This window comes from Aedes albopictus, chromosome 3 (genome assembly GCF_035046485.1).
Source record: "Aedes albopictus strain Foshan chromosome 3, AalbF5, whole genome shotgun sequence".
Taxonomy (NCBI): Eukaryota; Metazoa; Arthropoda; class Insecta; order Diptera; family Culicidae; genus Aedes; species Aedes albopictus.
In genome coordinates this window covers 248,239,804-248,262,886 of record NC_085138.1, presented here as the reverse complement: position 1 = coordinate 248,262,886, position 23,083 = coordinate 248,239,804, and the positions used below count along the sequence as shown (strand labels likewise).

The 23,083-nt window shown below is 42.3% G+C and overlaps 1 protein-coding gene across 1 annotated transcript; it reads right to left on the bottom strand.

Moving 5' to 3' along the window:
- Positions 1–202: 202 nt before the first annotated feature.
- Positions 203–10,248, bottom strand: LOC115264672 (V-type proton ATPase 116 kDa subunit a 1-like). The gene is made up of 7 exons (XM_062860013.1): positions 9,936–10,248; positions 9,574–9,867; positions 9,296–9,502; positions 2,202–2,284; positions 686–2,130; positions 449–620; positions 203–383 (listed from the first exon to the last, which is right to left on the bottom strand). Exons 1-7 carry the CDS (start codon positions 10,050–10,052, stop codon positions 287–289), a joined length of 2,415 nt encoding a protein of 804 aa, XP_062715997.1. The 5' UTR covers positions 10,053–10,248; the 3' UTR covers positions 203–286.
- Between the last annotated feature and the right edge of the window lie 12,835 nt (positions 10,249–23,083).

The following is a 23,083-nucleotide window of genomic DNA, read 5'->3' as shown; positions in this document are numbered from 1 at the left end:
CACAATTGGCATAAAAGACCTTCAAAAATTCTTCAAATATATTCACACAATTGATTTACATCAACCATTCCTCCATTGAAACAGAATTGTAGCGTCCTCAGTGGTTGAAGGATGTGGATCCCATAGGGATCAACTTCACCCCGCCGATCAACTCTTCCCCAGATTACGGTAGTGTATTTTCGAAGAAAAATAAATGCAAATGAAGTTTTGCTGCTAATTATATTTTACTATGCGTTGAAAAGATAACATCTAGTGATTTCGTCAACACACTAATTCATACAATGTGTTACTTTTCTTCATTTTCAGCATCCAGTATAGCCTGGAACGAGAATGGCTGGAAGGGATAGCCCAAACCTTCGTAGAACTTGCTCATGAACTCCACCCTGGAAAGTAATGTATAATTTTTAGTTACGCATTCATTCTAGTGAACTCTCACTCCGAAACTTACCAGTGAAGACGGAGCGTATGGAGGAAAGCCGATAAGCCTTCCATACCCACAAGAATGCCAATGGTCAGGACTGCCCATGGCCAGAAGACCACGTAGATCATGATCGCTCCGGTGTAGCCTGTGGACTTCAATCCTATGGTGAACACCATGTTGTACAGGACTTCGGAAAGCTCTGAAATGGTAATAATATTTCGTCAGTAAAACTGGATTACGAAACGGTCAAATCCGGAAACTTACGAGCATGAGCCAGCGAAAGTGCCCACAGACGCAAATACGAAGCTGTGTGGGAAATGGTACTGAGAATATACTCAATACAGTGAATAGACTGATGGATGAAGATTTCGCTCATCGGTTCGTCGTCGTGATCTCCGTGGCCGCTTGAAGCAACGTGATCCCCAGCACCGTGATTCTTCCTGGTAAACTTGATGTAGAACGGTTTGGCCAGCAGAAGCCAAGGGATGCAGATAAGTGCCAAGAAGATGAACACCATCTGAATGGTTTGTTGTCCATCGAACATAAACTCCTTGCAGGTTTCCAATGGTTCCTGCCGCTTGAACAACATCATGTTGATGAACATGATCAGAACCGATGGAGCACATCCCGGCTTCAGGTGATCCACATCAGTAACAGCAGTGTATTGAACCCATTTGAAGAACATCATGAAGCACATGTACAGGAACAGCAAAACCAAGAACATAAGCTGAGGAATGAAGTCCAGCAGAATGTTGATCTTCTTTTTGAAATGCGTGTTGTTTACAACGCTCATGCAGACACCGAAGATCATGTGCACCACTCCAAAAATGATCGACAGCTTCATTTTGAATGAGTTCAGGAAAATAATCTTGTTGGACGCCAACATCCAGGCAGGATCCAAACCATACCAGTAGACCGTTTCCGAATAATCTTCTCCTGGGTTCAGTTGAAGGTCAGGGTTCGTCATGATGGTTGAGGTGTTGTAATTAATCTGCCAGGACGACCCGAAAATGTTCATCGTCTTCGAGAAAATATCATTGTAGACGAATCCGGTATACATCGAGAAGATGCCCATCAGCAGAATGATATAACGACCTCCAAAGAACAGCTGCCAGATTTCGTCCTTATTCCTGGCCAGAGATTTTTCCCACAAAACCATCCACAGGCCCAAAAGCAACAGAATCAGTCCGTGTCCCAAATCACCAAACATAATAGCAAACAAGAACGGGAAAGTGATGATGGTATACAGAGCGGGATTCGCTTCACGATACGAGGCCACTCCGTACGATTCAATCAAGTTCTGGAAGCCTTGGGTAAACTTATTGGTTCGGTTGAAAGTCGGTGGTGCCTCATGAGTTGAAATTACGTTCAAAAACGATGGGACCGTACTGCCAACGGCGGATGAACCAGCGATCAGCGCATTCTTCACGTCCTGCAAATTGGACGTTGGCACCCAAGCTTCGCCGAAGAGACACTTCTTGGAGACATCCACGTTGAACATGTTCAGCGTATGGTAGATGGCCTTGACCTTCTTGACGATGATTTCCCACTTGGGGACCTCCTTGGCCACGCTGATGAGCACACGCTGGCGCTGATCCTTGGTCTGGTTGATGACCATGTTGAGGTCCTCGATGCGAGTGCGTACTCCCTGGAGCATTTCGGCACGCTCGTTGTACTCGTTGGGGCACGGGTAGAGCGAGGCATGATAGCTGATTAGAGAGAAAATGCAAAGAATAAGCAATTAAAATTAGTAACTTTAATTTTATGATAAATCACTTACCCGCTGCAGATTTTCTTGACACGGCTTTTCAATTGTTCTCCTTGGAAGAATGCCACGAACACAATTTTGTAGATCTCATCACCCTGGAATGCAATGAAGAAAAAAAAAGAATGAATAACACAATTCAGGAACTGCCTGTAGAACCAAGAACGGGAAACTGGATTATGGGTCAAAGGGGATTCTCAGAGATCCTAAGAGAGAGGCAAAAGATTAAGGATGGATGGGGACGAAAGAGTGTCTCAGAAGACCTGAGAATGCCAACCTAGTTGTCGCATGGGGGTGCATATAATGGATAGGGCTCAGGGTGTTAAAAATGAAAAATAAAACGGGAGTTAAGGGGAAAGAGAAGCAATTGGAGTGTGTGTGGGAGCGAAAGAGCTCCCAATGCTACAAGGGCTGAACCATGCATCGCTTGTCAAGTGAATGGACGCCAACGACCAACAACGACTGACGACTTTATTGTCTGGCCTCGTCAGTCAGCAATCAGAAGGAGGCAAGACTAGTCGACATCGTGGTAATAACATCCCTTGCTGGGTGATTCCTAGCGCCGCCGTGACTCTTCTGAGACAAGTGTGTTACTTGGGATTTCTCCAGAGGTTCCTGCAGAAATCTTACAGAGACTAATATAGAAAATCTTCCACGGATTCCTCCTCGCATTTCCCCAGAAATTCCTCTGTGATTCAAAGCGAGTATGCCTTTACGAAGTTTTAACTTGGATTCGTTAAGAAATTTTGATTTTTTTTTCAGAAATAATTCTTAGAACCTATACAGAAATACCTTTGGTTATTTCTCATGGGACTTAAGAAATTTTTATAGGATCTTCATTTAAGTGTTTGTCCAAACATTCTTTCGGGGGTTCCTTCAAAAATACGTCCGCAAATTCCTCCGGGAATTGTTTCAGAATATCCTCCATTACTTTTAGTAAGGGATTTTTCTAAATATTCTTATACAAATTCCACCAAGACGTTTTCCAGGCATTCCTCCAGGAATAGGCTCCTAAAGGCCTATCTCAATTTTTGCATAATTCGATCAAACATTAATTAAATCGACATGTTTACTCATTTTTTAAGTATTCCTATTAGATAAAGCCCTTAAAATATTTTTTTTTAAATTTTAATAATTTTTGCAACACTTCTTGTTTAGCACTCTATTTTGGGTAAATTTTGTTTATCGTGTATGTCAAACAGGAACATTAATTTGTTGTCAAAAGTGACCAATGTGATGTCTTTTGCAACCCGCCGTTTCACTTTCGTTACGTCAAGGTTGACCTCGAATGTCAATCAAGATCTGCTCATCATTATTTTATTTTCGAGTTTATTAACTATTCTGTCATTGTTTAAGTTCGGAAAAATTACCACTGAGATCAGAAAAGCATGCTCCTTCGTGTTATGTAGCAAAACCGGGAAAATATGTTTCATTTTAGGACCCTATTTTCCTGGGAATCTGTCAAATATTTATAAAAAAAATATTTCCAGGGATTTCAACAGAAATTAGACAGAGGATTTATCAAAAAAAGTATTCCAAAGATTCCATCAGAAATTCCTCCACGGATTCCTTCTATACCTTCTTCAAGGATCTCTCTAGAAAAATCTCCTAAGACTCCTTCAGTGCTTTGACGATTTCTTTATGAATATCAGCAAGGGATTTCTTCAGAAACTATTCCATGTGTTTTTTTTTCAGAAGTTCATCTAGATTTTGAAAATTCTTTCAAGGGTACTTCAAATCACATTACAATTTCATTAGAGGCTGAAGAAATCTCTTGACGAATTATTTAAGGAATTTCTCTAGCGGTTCCTTCAGAAATATCTTCTGAGATTCGCAGATGCCTCTAGAAATTCTTTCAGATTTTACAGAATTATTTTATGAAATTTCTAAAGAATTGGAAAGAATTGAATTTCCTGAAGAAATTCTTGAAAAAAATCTAAAGCAATTGAGGAATTCATCTTGAACAAATCTCTCTTTAAATTTCTAGAGGGTTTCCTGGAGGAAGTTACCTTGAGAATGTCTTGCAAAATGACAAGAAGGTTTTAATGGGCAAAAATCCCTAAAGCAATTCTTTATAGCCTACACGAAATTTCAGAGGAAAATTAAACAGCAGAAATTAATCAGAAAAAAAACATGAAGGAATTACCAGAATATTTTTTAATAGAAATGATTTTTTAAAATGAAATCTCTGAAGGAATTCCTGGAAAATTGAATAATGCTCTCCTTTAGTTTCAAGAATAATTTCTTAAACACAAAGAAATAAATCCTTAAGGGGTTTTAAAAAGAATTGATGGAAAAATCATGAAAGGATTCCTGATGGATCCGCCCCTGAAGAATGGTATCAATAAATCCCAAGAGAAGCTAAAAATGTCACCCCAGGGGGGAATAACCGTTGATCTTTCGGGGAACCAAAACCCTCCGCCTCTTCCCTAGGATAAATTCCTAAAATAATCTCCTAAGAATTTTCTAGATAAATTTCTGAAGAAAATAATTTAAAACAAGTTTTCCTGAATCCTGAAAACAAAAATTAATCAAACTCGCTAATTTAGTATAATACATCTATTAAAATGTAGTTTACTAACTTTTTGGTCGAAATAGTGTCAAAATGCCACTAACACAACAACGCCAGGGGCATCACAGATTGCTGTTGGATGTGTAATGTAACAGTTCATTATGAGAATAACTACTGCTACTGTCAAGAGATAAACTTCAGGACAGTTTGGATGGTGTCCGACCATTTGGTCGAATGCCGTTTGGCCAAATGCCATCTCGCCGAATGGGTCGTTCGGCCGAATTATGATCAAAAGAATTCAGAGGAAGTTTTTTACATTCTAATTACCAATCATCAGAAATATTTCCTATATTTAATCATAGGCTATTCTATCTAGTTTTGACATTCGAGTTTTGACATTTGATGTGAGAACAGTGGCGGCATTAATTCATCATTAATTTTCGGCCAAATGGCATTCGGTCAAACGGCATTCGACCAAATGGCATTCGGTCAAAAGATAATTTCGGCCAAATGGCGATCGGCCAAATGACCCGGAACCAGTTTTGACGGCCCTAAATGTACGATAATTAGGTACGCTATTTCACATAGGGGCCATTCATAAACCACGTAGGCTTTTTGGAGGGAGGGGGGTCTGGCCAAAGTCTACGCTCCATACAAATTTTATATTTTTGTATGGACGAAAGTCTACGGGGGGGGGGGGTTCTGAAATGGCCAAAATTTGGTCTACGTGGTTTATGAACAGCCCCATACAAGTCACCCTCCAAAAGTTGCATGCAAGTTTACTTACTAACATAAAATACTAAAATTTTCAAATTTGATTCGGTAAAACGAAATATTTTGCATGAGTCGTTAATTTAGATGTTAATTGACCAATTTACCCTTTGCTTGCTTAAAAAAAATATGTCCATTAAGTGCAGTAAAAAAGCCGAAAATCGCATATTTTGCTCTATGAATTAGGTATAGCTCAAAATTGTGACATGATGGAGCAAGTCTGAGCCCGTATTCGGATTCAGCGGCCCAAAATCTGTCGGAGACGCATAAGTTTGCTCTTGAGACAAAAAAATGTTGCGCTGTGTTAGTGATTCAACGAATGGCTCATTTCTTTGTTTTATTGGCAGCACTGCAGTTGACGCTATTGCTTCACCCTCAGAAATAGCAGAAGCCTAGCGGGGACTTAGTTGACTGTTAACACCTATGTGCCTGTGCCTCATTTTGCACCCTATTTCAAAACTTTAAAAATCTGATTCTCAGCCGTTTCTCTACGAAAATTTGTGAAATTTTGACAGTCGATCACAAAATCCCTCTAGTTTATGGAACCGGTATCATGGTTCCGATTTTTTCCGTTGTTCCGGATTTATGGCCGTGGGTACTGGGGTAACCTCCTTATCAGATAGAGGTGCAACCTATAATTCGCCTTCGAAAACTAGCTTGCGGCATTCCAAACAACCAGGGAAGTTTTTCGGCTTCGCAGTCATCAAACGCAATCAAACGACTAAATATCGTTCTTCATCCGACGTTTCGGTGTTTATTACACCTTCTTCAGGGAATTAGAACTTGCAATCGATCTCGTTTTGTGGGCTCGGTTTTAGCATGATCCGTCTAAAATTTCCAAAAAAGTGTTGGCAAAAATCTTTCTGAACACTTTCTCAACACTTTTTTGGAAATTTTAGACGGATCATGCTAAAACCGAGCCCACAAAACGAGATCGATTGCAAGTTCTAATTCCCTGAAGAAGGTGTAATAAACACCGAAACGTCGGATGAAGAACGATATTTAGTCGTTTGATTGCGTTTGATGACTGCGAAGCCGAAAAACTTCCCTGGTTATACAGAGTTTTCAGTCGATAGCGCTCTACGGCATTCCAAACTTCATGATTTTGCAAAACAAGAGTATTGGAGCATATTTCTAGAGATGCTGAATACATTGACCACTTCTCCGGATGTTCCGGAAACCTGGTGCCCTCAGGGAAGTGGCCACTTTCTGACCGGTTCTGAAACCTAGCTTGCGACATATCAAACTTCATGATTTTGCAAAACAAGACTATTGGTACATGTTTTGAGCGATTTCGGATAAACTGGCCACGTCTCCGGATGTTCCGGAAACCTGGTGCTCCCAGGGAAGTGGCCACTTACTGACCGGTTTTGAAACCTAGCTTGCGACAAATCAAACTTCATGATTTTGCAAAACAAGACAATTGGTACATGTTTTGAGAGATTTCGGATACACTGGTAACATCTCCGGATGGTCCGGAAGCCTGGTGCCCCCAGGGAAGTGACCACTTGCTGACCGGTTCTGAAACCTAGCTTGCGACATACCAAACTTCATGATTTTGCAAAACAAGACTATTGGTACATCTTTTGAGAGATTTCGGATACACTGGCCACATCTCCGGATGTTCCGAAAACCTGGTGCCCCCAGGGAAGTGGCCACTTTCTGATTGGTTCTGAAACCTAGCTTGCGACATATTAAACTTCATGATTTTTCGAAACAAGGGAGACCATGTTTCTAGAGATTTCTGATGCACCGGCCACTTCTCCGGTGGTTCCGGAAAGCTGGTGCCCCAGGGAGTTTTTAGATAGTTTTCTCTTTTAAAAGGCATTCTATCGCATACTGGACGATTACAATAGAGGCAACTGATCATTGTTTTCACGTCACGGTGTCGTGAACAGTACCAACATCTTCTGATTTTTTTCGATATGTATTTCAGTTCCCGAATATCTGGCTGTTCGTTTATACAATCCGGACATGCGTACAATTTAATATTTCGATAATATGATGAACAAACAGCCGACTTACATAATGGACACCTTTAGACCTTTAGATTGATATTATAATCACACCTTTTGTTTTTCATTATATAGGATGATGTCCTGTTGTCTCGTCCTAATGTGATTTACGGCAAACTCCTTCGAAAGCCCAGCTTGAAAGCGCTAAAAGGAATGTGATGTAGGAATTGTGAGCGCAGATATCGAGAATGTTGAAAAATATTGCCAGGGAATATCTGTCTGTCCGCCGTTTACATGTATAGCTTCCAGGAATAAGATCTAATGAATCTTCACCTGCTTTTAGTGAATTGTACATCCTTACCAATTTTGGTTTTTCCTGCAAATAATTTAAAATTTAGCGCTGTTAAAGGCTGTTGCGAAAGGCATTCTAATAGAAAAGAAAACTGTTTCGATGTATGCCACAGATGCTTGCAATAAACTATTTTCAGGTAAGTGACCAATTCATCTAGTGTACCTAAAATTTATACAAACGCGATCCATTAGTCTTGTTTTACAAAATCATGAAGTTTGATATGTCGCAAGCTAGGTTTCAGAACAGATCAGAAAGTGGCCATTTATTGGGGGGCTCCAGGTTTCTGGAACGTCCGGAGACGTTGCCAGTGTATCCGAAATCTCTCAAAACATGTACCAATAGTCTTGTTTTGCAAAATCATGAAGTTTGATATGTCGCAAGCTAGGTTTCAGAACCGGTCATAAAGTGGCCACTTCCCTGGGGGCACCAGGATTCCGGAACATCCGGAGACGTGGCCAGTGTATGTTAAATCTCTAGAAACATGGTCCAATACTCTTGTTTCGCAAAATCATGAAGTTTGATATGTTGCATGCTTGGTTTCAGAACCGGTCAGAAAGTGGCCACTTCCCTGGGGACACCAGGTTTCCGGAACATCCGGAGATGTGGCCAGTGTATCCGAAATCTCTCAAAAGATGTACCAATAGTCTTGTTTTGCAAAATCATGAAGTTTGATATGTCGCAAGCTAAGGTTCAGAACTGGTTAGAAAGTGGCCACTTCCCTGGGAGCACCAGGTTTCCGGAACATCCGGAGACGTGGTCAGTTTATCCGAAATCTCTCAAAACATGTACCAATAGTCTTGTTTTGCAAAATCATGAAGTTTGATATGTCACAAGCTAAGTTTCAGAACCGGTCAGAAAGTGGCCACTTTCCTGAGGGCACCAGGTTTCCGGAACATCCGGAGAAGTGGCCAATGTATTCAGCATCTCTAAAAATATGCTCCAATACTCTTGTTTTGCAAAATCATGAAGTGTGGAATGCCGCAAGCTAGTTTTCGAAGGCCAATTATAGGTTGCACCTCTATCTGATAAGGAGGTTACCCCAGTACCCACGGCCATAAATCCGGAACAACGGAAAAAATCGGAACCATGATACCAGTTCCATAAACTAGAAGAATTTTGTGATCAACTGTCAAAATTTCACAAACTTTCGTTGAGAAACGGCTGAGAATCAGATTTTTAAAGTTTTGAAATAGGGTGCAAAATGAGGCACAGGCACATAGGTGTTAAGTGCGAACATATTACGCCCTCTTCAGAAATTCAGAACTCTTCTTGCACAAAATCAACTAAATGAAACCCATTCCAAAAACATCCCAAAAGTTTACGTTTCTTCAAAGCAAACTGACAGAAGAATCGACCAATTACTACACCACCTGACCCCAATAACATCGTCCCGCATTATCTCTCAAATCAGTCGTTGCATAAAGCCATCACAAGGTACAACGAGCGTCATTCCGTATTACCATCCCAGTATCTCGTCGTCGTTATCTCTCCCCCAAGCGTTCTGCACAAGGCTACTTACCGAGCGCGGATCGGTGAATGGCTTCTCAATGGGCGCTTGACGTAGGAAAACGTTACCACGTGACACGCGCCAAAGCATTCGCTCGAAGCCAATGACGCGCTCACGTGGGATCACTCCAGCAACGAATCCCAGCGGCTTGTTCTCACTGCCGGGATCTCCTCCGGTGGCCTCCAAGTTTAGGGCAGCTGACTTGTCGGAGAAAAAACCCTAATGGAGGGAAAATAAAACGGCATTCAATGGTCAGTCAAACCACACAACCGCAGTGTTCTGTTAGGAACCTGAGTTTTCTCCAGCACGCTCTTCAGCTCGGTAAGTTCCATGAAGTTTTGCAGCAGAGCATGGCTATTCTCGGACAGTTCGATGATCTCGTTCTCGGTCTTCTCGAGAGCCGCCTCCAAGTCGATAATCTCCCGAGAGTTGGGCGTACGGGGGATGTTGTCCGAAAGATCCGGCGTTGGGACCTCATCCTTGGTCAACTCCCGGCGGATGTAGCCGATCTTGCGTTCCATCTCCTCGCATCTTCTGATCTCGCTGGTGTACTTCCGTTGGAAAACGTTCACATCGGCGTTCAGCTGCAAAAAAGCACGGGTTTTTTCATTTTTTTCATCACGGAGCAGAGTCATGTGACGGCAGTACGAACATCACGAAATTGAGCGATTCCGAGTTCGCCAAGCTCTGCCAGCGAGGAGTACGCCGCCTCCGGTTGAATGAGCAGCTGGACCAGGTCCATCTGCTCACTGCGGAACATGGCCCCCATGGTTTTGGCCGGATCGTTTTGTTCTGTTTGCACTTGCTTAACTAATTCACTTTCCAAGCGGTTGGTCCACTACCAGGTAAGATTGTTTTCTGAATGTTCACCTACCAGACCGAGTTACCGGAGCAAACTGAACACAAGTACCGCAGGAGACATTCATCATCAGCTGAACGATGTTGTTTTATCTCCTCGGAGCTCTTTTTCCGTTTGAAATGGCACTTGGCAATGATAAATGGGGCTTATCAAGCTGACGTACATCGGCCGAATGAGTTATACTTGTATCACAGGTACACAATACCAATGCGTGAAGAATTCGTCGCGATATTTTGAAGCTTATCAACGCACAATCTTTGGCTATCATTCGGTTCCACAGTCTTTTGCTACTTTGATGTTAGTATGATGTAAATAGTTTAAGACTAGTTTTACTTATCTCATTAACATCACTATGGCCTGGTTATCTATAATATTGATAACATTTCTAACGAAGACGAGGTGGAGACTTTCTAGAAGAGTGGGTTATAAAAAGAGGCTCATACAGCTGAAGTGGTAAACGCGCGGGAGTTCCCCGAGTAGGTGGAAAAATCTGATGAATAGCATATTCAGTTATGATTGATTGAATAACTGAAGAGCAAAAACTGATATTGGTTTGATTGATATAAGAGGTAAAAGAACAGAAATAATAGCAAAATCTAATATGGTGAACTACTCAATAATAGCTCGTTAAGATATTACAAGATCAAAACAATAGCAGACAAGATTCGTCACTTTTTTCTAGAAAAAATAAATAAAAAAACGTCAGCATGCAGCATCGAACCTACGACCATTGGATTCACAGGCGGCGATGCTTACCACTTAACTGTGGCTCACTGTTGTAAATAACATGGGAATAAGAGCATGCGGTTCTTTGTTTCCACAGCTCAGAAAGGGGCACATGGCATTTCACTAACATTTAGCCATCTCTATGGGTGTATGTGTGCCATTTCGTGCAGAATAGCTAAATTTGTTCTTATGTAGAAATTTTCAGCTATTTCGACATAAACAAAAACTGTTACCATATCACTTTGAGCTATTCGTGCGATATTCATAAGATTTTTGAATAACTCATCAAAATCATATCAAGCTATGACAGAAAAAAGTGTTCGATTTGAGATATGATTTAGATATTCTCGTCTACCCGGGTCATCAAAACCAAAGTTTCCAAAGTTTCGATTATCGGTAATCTCAGAAATTGTATGACTAAGATTACAATTCTACGCCACAAGAATCGGTTCACAGCAGTTCACATTATCCAAGTTTCAATCCCGTAGAGACCATCGGTCAAGTTGGCATTTTATGCTATTTCAGAATTTTAGGAGTTTCTACAAGAATTTCTTTTAGAATTGCTCCATGGATTACTCCAAGAATGTCTCGAACAATTCCTTTAAGAATTTCTCCAGGATTTTTTTTTCACAAGTTCATCTGAGATCCCTCTGGGATTCCTCTAGTAAACCCTACAGAGAATCTTCTAAGGAATCCTCCAGAAATTATTACAGAGATTAATCCAGCAAATCCTCGAGGAACACCATCAGGAACTTTTTCAGCGATTCATCCAGGAGTTCATCTAGGGTTTTCTCCAGGAATTCCACTGAGATTAGTCCAGGAATTCCTACGAGACTGCTCTAGGAATCCCTCCAGTCATTTCCCTAAGGAATTCGTTCTTCCTAATTTTTGTTTTCTTAAATTGGTAGGTACAATACCGTCAGTAGCAGTGTCATTGGGCCAAAATTGCATAGTCCATCCCTTTGTAAGTTGGTACAGCAATATTTTAACTCTCAATCAATGTGCCATTTTTTAGACACGGTCATTTTAAATCATTAAGTATTGATTCCAGTAGATAATCTTTATTTTCACGTTGATATGGCTTAATTTCACCCCTTCTAGAGGGTATCATTTGACCAAAACGAATAAAAAATCAACCTAGAAAGTTCAATGTGAGAAACTCTCGCTTGCAAATCAAAACATTTCAATATATAGATATTTGCGAACAACTTATCAGTGTCTAGTCACTTCAAAATTATATCACATACAAGCAAACGTGAAAGTTTGACCACATTTTTTGTCAACGATCAATGATTTAATACTATACCCAGTCAACCAGTAATCGTATAAGATGTTGCATAAGATGATAAAGTGGAGGCCACGCATATCATGCCTCCATTTAGGCGCATGTAAAATGTACGCATATCTCCTCCACTTTAACATTTTATGCAACATCTTATACGATCACTGGTTGACTGGGTACACCACTACTGTGTGCCTTATATATAATTCTAACTAGCATTCTCAAAAGGCGTAAGAAATATTCTTTATTATCTACCCAGAAACTGATATTTGTGCAGTTTTCATTTAGCATCTATCTTACATTTACACCGAATTAAGCTTAAAATATAAGAGGTGGGAGCTTACGATTCTATCCAAGCGAACCATATCCACACATCAATGTGGACTTACCACCTTTGGCACCGGGAGGTGACCGAGCACCGGCACATACGAACTGCTCAAGCGGAGTAAGCCTAGGCGTGGCGGGGGACCAGCAGTGGGCTCTGCTGGTCCTCTTCAGAAATTCCACACATCCGGAAGCAACTCTGTTCAAGCGATATGGCACCGCTTCCAAAGTGTCACAGCCCAGCTAGAAGTGCTTCGGGCACATCAGGAACGATGCCAGTAAGTTCCTGGTTATGGTATACTGGTCATGCTTAGTAATTGGTAAATGAGATGGTACACGCTAAGGTAACTATGCACAAGTGAGCTGATGGCGACGGAATTCTATCCTCTTAGTAAGGTCGGGTGACACTGATTTTAAACGGCGGATAGGCTAATGTCAACGCTGTCTTCCGCCCCATAAAACCGTGACATGGCCTTAAAGTACGTTCCCGATCTGTGCCCAGCTTAGACAACTAACTGGGTGGAAGTAGGTTCAGATGAACACTCCTGATTAGCGCTGATCCGGCTCTGAGCTCAGTCCCCATAAGGGCCTGGGCCAACCCTCGGGTGGCCTCCCTGCTTGCATAGATAACCACCAGGATCCTTGGCGACTACTTCATTTGCAGTGAGGGATAGCGGCTCTAAGGGGGGCCCAACAGACATGACTTTGAAATTCAACAACTGTAACAACGTGGTCGAGTGTGGAGTAACTGAGGGAGCGGCATTGAACCCGTTCGCGCGTGGAGGCTTGGCTAGATCGCCACTCCGAGGGGCTGGTGCACCCACCAGCGAACCAGCGGCAGGAAGTTCAAGTGGAGCAAGTGGTGCACGAAGCGGTACAGCACCGACGGAGGAAGCACAGATGATCGGTGCGGACCTCACGCGGGCGCTGAACCGCAACAGGAGCGGGCTACCAAAGATGTTGGTAGTTGCCGAACAGCTGGATGAGCTGATCGGCTACATGAGCGGGCGGACAACCATCAGCAAGGACCTGAAACAGGGCCTGCTGAAGCTCCGCAAATCACTGGCTCTGTCCAAGAAGGAGTACGACCTCCTGGTGGAAGAGCGAGGTGCTGATGATGCGAGCAGGGAAGAGCGGTCCACCCAAACGGACAGCTTCCTTTTTGCTGAGCCTTCTGAACCTGCTGAGGAGACGCGGCCCAAGAAGCGTCCGGCAGAGTCGAGTGCAAAGCCGAAGAAAGAGAAGGTGAAGACCAGCGTAGGTAACCAGGCTGCTAAGCCGATTGCGAAGCGCGCAAGGGGCAGGGAAACCAAGCCCCAGCAAGCCAACAAGAGGAAGAACGGAGACCAACCGGACCAAGGGAAGGAGAACCCTTGGATTACGGTAGGAAAAAAGAAGAAGGTGAGAACTACGAAACCAGCCCGCAAACGAGCGAGAAGTGACGCGCTGGTCTTCAAAACCGAGGCAGACACATACGCCGAGGTGCTGAAGGCCATGCGAGGCGAGAATCGTCTCTCACCGTTGGGCGTGGATGTAAAAAGCATCCGGCGCACCAGGACGGGAGAGATGATGCTAGTGCTGAAGAAGGAAGCAGCCAATAAAGGTACTTCCTAAAAAGCACTAGCCCAAGAGGTACTTGGCAAAAAGGTGCAGGTTAGAGCCCTAACGGCGGAGGCAACTCTCCAGTGTAAAAACCTGGACGAGATTACCGACGCAGAGGAGCTCGCAGCCGCACTCGAACAGCAGTGTGAGATAGATGTGCATCGATCCGCCTGCGTAAGGGTCCGGCTGGCACGCATATTGCCGCGTTCAAACTCCCCGTAGGGGATGCGTACAAGGCGATTTTAGTCGGGAAGATCAAGGTAGCTTGGTCAGTATGCCCGCTCAGCATATACGAGCCGCCAGTGGCGTGCTTCAAGTGCTTTGAGCAAGGGCATAAGTCCTGGGCATGCAAAGGCCCAGACCGATGTAAGCTCTGCAGGAAGTGTGGAGTAGAAGGCCATATCGCCAGGGAGTGCAACTCTGCACCAAAATGCCTGATTTGCACGGCGAACAAGGGCCACACGACGGGCGGGCCTAAATGTCCAGGCACGCGAGGAGGTCGAAGTTCCAAACGATAATGCAGGTTACACAACTAAACCTGAACCACTGTGAAGCCGCACAACAGTTGCTATGTCAGTCATTCTCGGAGTCAAGTACAGACATCGCACTACTATCGGACCCATACCGCATCCCTCCCGTTAACGGAAACTGGGTAGCAGATAAGGCCAAGCTAGCGGCGATCTGTACAACCGGTCGTTTTCCGGTCCAGGAAATAGTTTCCACGTCGCACGAGGGCTTCGCAATAGCGAAGATCAACGGGGTATACTACTGCAGTTGTTATGCCCCTCCCAGGTGGACGATAGACCAGTTCTCGTCTATGCTGGAATCGTTAACTAGCGCAATGGTGGGATGGAGTCCCGTGGTCATCGGTGGAGACTTCAACGCCTGGGCGATTGAGTGGGGTAGCCGCTTGACTAACGCGAGAGGTTGGGCCTTACTCGAAGCTATGGCTAGACTAAACGTGGATTTCGCGAACGTAGGCGACAGAAAAACCTACAGTAGGAATGGTGCAGAGTCCATCATTTATGTGACCTTCTGGAGCCCGGGTTTAAACCCCAGCTCGGACTGGAGGGTCGACGATGGATACACGCATAGTGACCATCTGGCGATTCGATACAGAGTGGAACACGGAGGAAGACGGCCACAGTCGAAGGTCATCGACCGTCATCGGGGATGGCTGACTTCGCGATTTGATAAACCGGCATTTGTGGAGCGATTGTTTATGGAGAGTAACACCGACGATCTATCCAGCGATGATCTAGTCGGAACACTAAGCCGTGCATGTGACGCCGCTATGCCAAGGCAATCCCTACCCAGAAATGGACGCAAACCGGTGTACTGGTGGTGTCCAGAAATCGCAGAACTCCGCGCATCCTGTTTAAGAACTACAAGGAGGATGCAAAGGGCTCGTACCGATGAGGATAGAATTGAACGAAGCGAGGCCTACAGGGCGGCTAAACTGGCACTGAATAAAGAGATTAAGACTCGTAAGCGGGCGTGCTTCAAAAATCTCTGCCAGGCAGCCAACACGACCCCATGGGGTGATGCCTACAGAGTAGTCATGGCCAAAACGAAGGGCGCGTCAGCACCCCCAGAACGCTCCCCAGAGATGCTGCAGAAGATCGTGGAAACGCTGTTCCCACGCCACGATACAAGACCATGGGCCCCCGTTCCTTATAGCCAAACCGGCCATAGCGAGGTAGCCCCGGTGACGAACGACGAACTCATTGCAATAGCGAAGTCGCTTAAGTTGAACAAGGCTCCGGGTCCGGACGGTATCCCGACATTAGCCATCAATACGGCAATCGAGGCTAAGCCTGACATGTTCAGAATGGCTATGCAGATGTGCCTAGACAGAGGCGAATTTCCGAAGAGGTGGAAAAGGCAAAGATTGGTTCTACTGCCCAAACCCGGGAAGCCACCTGGCGACCCGTCGGCATACAGGCCTATTTGCCTGCTGGACACCGCCGGAAAACTGTTGGAACGGATCATTCTGTCGAGGCTGATGGTCTATACCGAGAAACCCGATGACTCTGGTCTCTCGGATAACCAGTTCAGCTTCCAGAAGGGTCGATCGACGGTGGACGCTATTAGGGCTGTAACCAAAACGGCCGAGATAGAACTCCAAAAGAAGCGAACAGGAATCTGATATTGCGCGGTCGTCATGCTGGACGTTAAGAATGCGATCAACAGCGTCAGCTGGGCCGCCATTGAGTGCGCAATACACCACCTAGGAGTCCCGGTTAGCCTATGCCTGATATTGGAGAGCTACTTCCAGAATAGGGTGCTAATCTATGACACCGAGGAAGGCGAGAGGAGCTACAACATCACCGCAGGGGTCCATCTTGGGCCCGGTACTATGGAACGCGGCGTATGATGGCGTATTGAGGCTCAAACTTCCACCGGGCGTAAAGCTGGTCGGCTTCGCCGATGATATTACCCTCGTGGTATACGGCGAGTCGATAGAGGAAGAGGAACTGACAGCAACTCACGCAATTGGCATAGTGGAGGACTGGATGAGGTCGAGACATTTGGCACTCGCGCACCACAAAACGGAGGTGGTGGTGGTAAACAACCGCAAGTCTGAACAGCAGGCAGTGGTCACCACAGGTGGATGCACGATCAACTCTAAGCGCTCACTGAAGCAATTGGGGGTCATGATCGACGATAAGCTGAAATTCGGAAGCCACGTAGAATATGCCTGCAAAAAAGCAAGCATGGCGATAATGGCATTGTCAAAGATAATGTCAAATAGCTCGGCAATAGTCTCGAGTAAGCGTAAGCTGCTCGCGGCAGTAGCGGTCTCCATACTAAGGTATGACGCCGCTGCATGGTCGAAGGCGCTCGTGGTTAATCGAAACGTGAATCGACTTGAGAGTACCCACAGGCTAATGTGCCTTAAGGTGGTGAGCGCATACCGCACGGTCTCAAAGGAAGCGGTATGTGTGCTAGCGGGCATGATGCCCATAGCTTTAGTGGTGGCAGAGGATGAAGAATGCTTCGAGCGACGCGGCATAAGAGGCGCGAGGCGTATCGCCAGAACCTCGTCTATGCTGAAGTGCCAGAGGGAATGGGATTCCTCCAGCAAGGGTAGATGGACACATAGGCTCATACCGAGCGTATCCATGTGGACGAGCAGGCCCCATGGCGAGGTGAATTTTCACTTGACTCAATTTCTGTCAGGCCATGGGTGCTTTAGGTGGTATCTGCACAGATTCGGACATGCAGGCTCCCCCGCATGTCCGGAGTGTGCAGACTGCGACGAGACCGCGGAGCATGTGCTCTTTGAATGTCCACGTTTCGTGGAGCAAAGGTCGAGTATGCAGGAGGTTTGCGGTAGAGATATCACGCCTGACAACATTGTTGAAAGGATGTGTATGGGGGCGGACAAGTGGGACTCCGTTACTTCCACGGTTTCTCGAATCGTACTTGAACTACAGAGTAAATGGCGAGCCGATTAACAGCTAGTTGAGTTGGCCCCCCTTCCCCATCCAGGAGCTTGAGTTCAACGGGTAGTCTGAGTACTCTTAAGTACTAGCCAGGACCCGAGCCTCCAGGGGAAAGTGAACAACTTAAGGCGGTAGCTGGTGGAACGCTTACTATTAGAGTGTACTCATGTACGCCCCCCCCCCCCCGCCCCCCTTCTCGAAGTCATCCCTAACGGGCGTACCGCGAAGGTGAGGAAGAGAGAGAATGAGTTTTTTGTGGGTCGATCCTCACATCACCCGAGGAACCACCTCTTGGGTATCTGTTGCAGATTTTCTCATTCTATAGAGGAATTCCACGGAGTCATGTCAGTCGATCCTGAGCGACCATTTCAAAAATATCTGAAACTTTGCACAGTTTTTCAATTTCATATAAATCGCCATTTTTTGATATTAAACCTTCATATTCACTCACGACTAACTTTTCAAAAGGGTGTATGCGAAAATAGTTCTAAAATATTCTAAAAGCTGTACAGCAAAAACGGATTGTTCGATTGTTATAAATTTTTCAGCAAAGTTAGATAATTAAATGATGATTCCTTAGAAAATATACACTGTAAAAAATTTCTTTTTCTACTTTGAAAAAATATGATATTTGTCACAAAAACTCAAATATCTCAAAACCCTATCTTTTTACCAACTTCAATTTTTTAGGGGAAATGGCCCATTATATCAGCTATCTACCATAAAATTTTGGTGATGGTAAACTGATAAACAAAAAAGTTATGACATTTCAAACATTTCACAATTTTTACATTTAGTAACAAAAAAAAAATTTTTTCTGTGTAAATTATTTCGAGAATTATATTTTAATGCTGATTTTATTGTAAAGGCTACTGCCTGAATTAAACAAGTTGTTTTCATGATACTTTAGTTTGATTATTCGTAATTACTATAGTATCTATTTGAAACTTAGACGCGATCCAGTGTTGTGATCAAAAATATTGAGATTGTCATACTTTTTATTGTACGTGACTGGTAAAAAAATCCCTTGATAGTGTTGAAAAGCTGTTGATTATAAGAAAAATGGAATTGAATTTATTTTTAAGACAAAAGCTGTATAATAAAAGTTTTTTTTATACGCGTATACGTCTAGTTTATCCGCAAAAAAAATCCCTCTTATAGAGAACAGACTTTATGATCGGAAGAATGCGAGTAACTTCAACAACAACAAATGCATAAGAGGTACATACCACAGACAAACAGACGAAACGCCTAGAACAATTTTAGTGAAAATTCATCGCTCAGTTCACACTATCACCACCTGGTGGAAATGTTTCACGAAACACTGCGTTGTGCAATATCGTCATCAGAAGGCGCTAGTGTGAAACGTCAAACGCAAAGAAAAACGATGGGCGCTCTTCTTGTTATGAAAGCCACAACCAAGATTCAAAATGATCGTTGAAGGCGTGGTCAATGAAAATTTCGCCAGTGTTACGTTTGTTTGTCTGTATACATACCTGACAATGCTCACGAAAAAAACAAAAAAATACTACCGCTATGAATATTAAAAATTGTATAGTATTTTTTTTCTTCAGCCACCAACACCAAACAAGTAAGTTAAAATTAATAAGTGATTTTGTTTATTATAATCTAACGAACAAGATGAACAGTCGCTTTCTCAAAGGTCTTCAACTCAACGCTCTCTTGTAGACCGTTTGATGAAAAAAAAATGTTCAAAAGAGTTACGAAATCTCACTGAAAGCACCATAGATAAACTGAAAGAGACTGGTTATGCCCAAATGTCCACATTGTGTACAAAATTACGCATTTGCACGTCCTGCCGTCTAGAATTTGACAAACGAGCCATCTGTATATCATCGGTAAAGCAGGGCGCAGGAAGTTCGAAAACGACAACAACTGAGAAATTGCCATCAGCGACATCTGTTTAAACAATTTAATTACGCCCCTTTTCAAAAATGCCCTGTAATATTCTTCAACATCTATACCCATTTCAATATTTTTAACGTTGCAAAACACGCTTTCAACATTAATCTTGAAGAAGAGGGAAAACACTTGTCCTCAAATGTAACAGCAAATTAATGAATAAACGACTAATGCGCGGAGGGCGTGATAAAATCGGAACATTACGGTACATAGTATATTATATTATATGTATATATAATATATAATAAAAACAACTTATTTTACTCACGCAAGGCCATTAACAATAAAATCAGCATTAAACTTCAATTTCCGGCCGAAATAATTTACACTAAAAAAAATTATTACTAAATGTGAAAATTGTGAAATGTTTGAATTGTCATAACTTTTTTGTTTATTTTCATGGTAGATTGCTAATACAATGGACCATTTTCTCTAAAAAATTACGTTGGTAAAAAGATAGGGTTTTGAGATATTTGAGTTTTTGTGACAAAAATGATATTTTTTTATGTTAAAAAAGATTTTTTTCACAGTGTATATTTTCTTAGGAATCGCCATTTAGTTATCTAACTTTGCTGAACAATAAAATCAGCATCAAATCGCGATTCCCGGCCGAAATAATTTACACAGAAAATTTTTTTTTACTAAATGTAAAAATTGTGAAATTTTTGAAATGTTATAACTTTTTTGTTTATTAGTTTACCATCACCAAATTTTTATGGTAGATTGCTAATACAATGGACCGTTTTCCCTAAAAAATTCAAGTTGGTAGAAAGATAGGGTTTTGAGATATTTGAGTTTTTGTGACAAAAATGATGTTTTTCAATGATAAAATAGATTTTTTTTCACAGTGTATATTTTCTTAGAAATCACCATTTAGCTATCTAACTTTGCTGAAAAATTCATAACAATCGAACAATCCGTTTTTGCTGTGCATATTTTTGAATATTTTTGAACCATTTTCACATACACCCTTTTGAAAAGTTAGTCGTGGCTCTAAATAAAAATTTGATATCGAAAAATGGCGATTTAGATGGAACTGAAAAACTGTGCAAAGTTTCAGTTCAATAGAAAATCATGAATTAAAAATTTTCCTTAATTTTGATGCTGTTGCTTGGAATCGCTCTATAAAAAAAAGCTTAAAATATTGTTTCGGGGTAATGGCTTCCAGTCTCTTTTAATTAAAAACGGATTCTTATGCTCACAGTTGTTTAAATTAACATTTGTAGGGTTCTCGTACTGATTTCATTGCTTTTTTCTGGCCCAAAGTCACCCCCAAAATGGTTAATTTGTACTAGGACACCTCGAATAAAAACAGTTCGTCTACTGCCCTAATCGGGAAGAAATAGCAAAAAAAACATTCCGTTATGTTTTCGTGGAAAATGCGAAATTATGAGATGCATCCTTGACTGCACCGAAATCCCTGTTTCAACATTGAAGTGCATACAATTTTGCATAGCATGTTATTTAAAATATGAAGGAATAAGAACGGTCAAATTTCTCATTGGAATAACACCAGCTGGACTGATCAAGTTTGTAAGCAAAGCGTACAGTGGAAAGGCGTCCAATAAACAGATTTTCAACGATGAAAATGTACTGGGTCTTCTCGAACCGCTCTTGCATGAGCTGATAGTGGATAAAGGATTCAACATTCAGCAAGAGCGTATCGATTACGGAATACGTCTGCATCATTTCTGCGATCAGCACAACACACCGCTAAGAATGCGGTAATGAACGAGAGCATTGAAAAATAAAGGATTCATGTGCAAAGAGTAATCCAGCGAATAAAGTCATTTGGATTATTACTAACCGCAATTGATGCCTCAGTTTTGGGGATGATTGACTACATCATGAAAGTTGTATGTACAATATTTGTAAATCTGGCAGCCCCAATTTTGAAAGAAAAAAATGTTTATAAATGAATATAAATGCATTTCAACTGAAAATGTTCGAACCTTGTTGTTTTCTTCCTTTCTCGGTCGCGGAAATTCCGTGTGCCGTCGTATGTGTAGGCCTTTTTTTAGTTCGTGCGCAAACAGTATTCAGTACAACGAAGCAGCCATTAGTAAAAATGTAAATTCGGACATCGCGGAGAGAATGCATAGTCAAAGCGTCACACGGGCAAAACCAGTGTAGAATCGCCGCTGAAAAGATAGATGCAAATAAATTGGTGAGCTTATTTCATGCTATTGATCTGTTGTTAAAATTAATCTATCTATCTATATAAATAAAAACGGAATGGTGTTTGTATGTCACGAACTAGCATGCAGTTCTTTGATGTTATTATTATTATTCACTTCAAGTAACGGGTTTAACTTATCATTTCGAGTTCTTATGTAAAGTTTTGCATTTAGAGCAGAGTATGGTTAGAAAATAACCCCCTCATATACAAAATAATTTGAATGGTTATTAGATATGATCTCGATATCTATTGAGTTTCTGAGTTAAATGAGCCAAACAATTTTACAATCGTTCGGAATTTCACAAATATATGATCATTTCAATTTCGTGGGTACCCGGGTACCCTGCTGGCATTCCACGGTTGGCCACATAACGGTTATGCAACCCCTAAAAACAGCATGTTATTGAAAAGAGGAAAGACAGAGTTACTTTTTACAATTATAAATCGATGGATCGGCCATATTGAAAAAAAAAAACTGTTTATTAACAAAAAAAACACAAATTTATCCACCTAGTGGTGATAGTGCCTTTCTCGTCGAATATGTTCTCACGATCTTTCCGTCGACGTAAGTCAAAGTGTTCCTGAATCCTGATATTTCTGATCCAACCCAGGATGAAGATGATATTAATTTCTGTAAATCATCATACGACTTTCTGAAATTATCATTTTCAATTTATCATTTGTATTTGTAGCAATTTACCTATTTTAGTGTTTATTTTTCTGTACATCCGGGGAAGGGAACATTATTTTTTTTCCTCGTTTCAGAGAGCGAGTAATGGCGCTTAAGCCTAGGCTATGAAGCCAGGACATATGGAGAAATGCCTGTGTCCCATCCCAGGAGAAGAGACGCCAAAGGAGTGTGCATTAACCTTCTTAGCAGCACCACTCCCAACGATTTTACATTCAAACACTATTCCCCTAAAACGAAACGGTTGGTACGGTTGTCCCCGTTTCTTCCTTCATTCAATTCAAAAAAGTTTGTCAATCATGTTATTCATAAGTGGATAACCTGATTGCCTTAAGTTTTTGAATTATCTTCCAACCCATTAGTCTGCACAGTGGGCCTGGCCGTTTTAATATTTGTGTCACATCATCTCTGATATGCTGCAAATATTAATGCTGACAAGAAAATATCGGAAGAAATTTTGGTATTTCCAGGATGCTTTTCAATACTGGCTGTGCAAGCACTAGAATAGAATAGAATAGAATAGAAATCCAGATATCTAAAAATCCGCGATTTGATGTATTGCATGCATGAGTGTGGTTCACTTTTATATTTGGCCATGTCCAGCGGGACACCCAGAACCGGTTCCGGACACTACCGGTTCAGATATGTTCTGAGAATATTTTCCTGCTTACTGTTCATCAAAATAACAAAAAAGCCACTATTTGATATGTCACATGTATGGGTTTGGTTAATTTTTATACTTGGCCACCACCGACGGGCACGGGACTT

What these genes read in the sequence shown, in the direction of transcription:
- LOC115264672 (XM_062860013.1), bottom strand. Translation starts at nt 10,052, where the DNA reads ATGGGGGCCATGTTCCGCAGTGAGCAGATGGACCTGGTCCAGCTGCTC. An exon ending in CATTCACCGATCCGCGCTCG is followed by an intron (nt 2,285 to 9,295) that starts GTAAGTAGCCTT and finishes ATTGCATTCCAG; the next exon opens with GGTGATGAGATCTACAAAAT. An exon ending in CATACGCTCCGTCTTCACTG is followed by an intron (nt 384 to 448) that starts GTAAGTTTCGGA and finishes ATTACTTTCCAG; the next exon opens with GGTGGAGTTCATGAGCAAGT.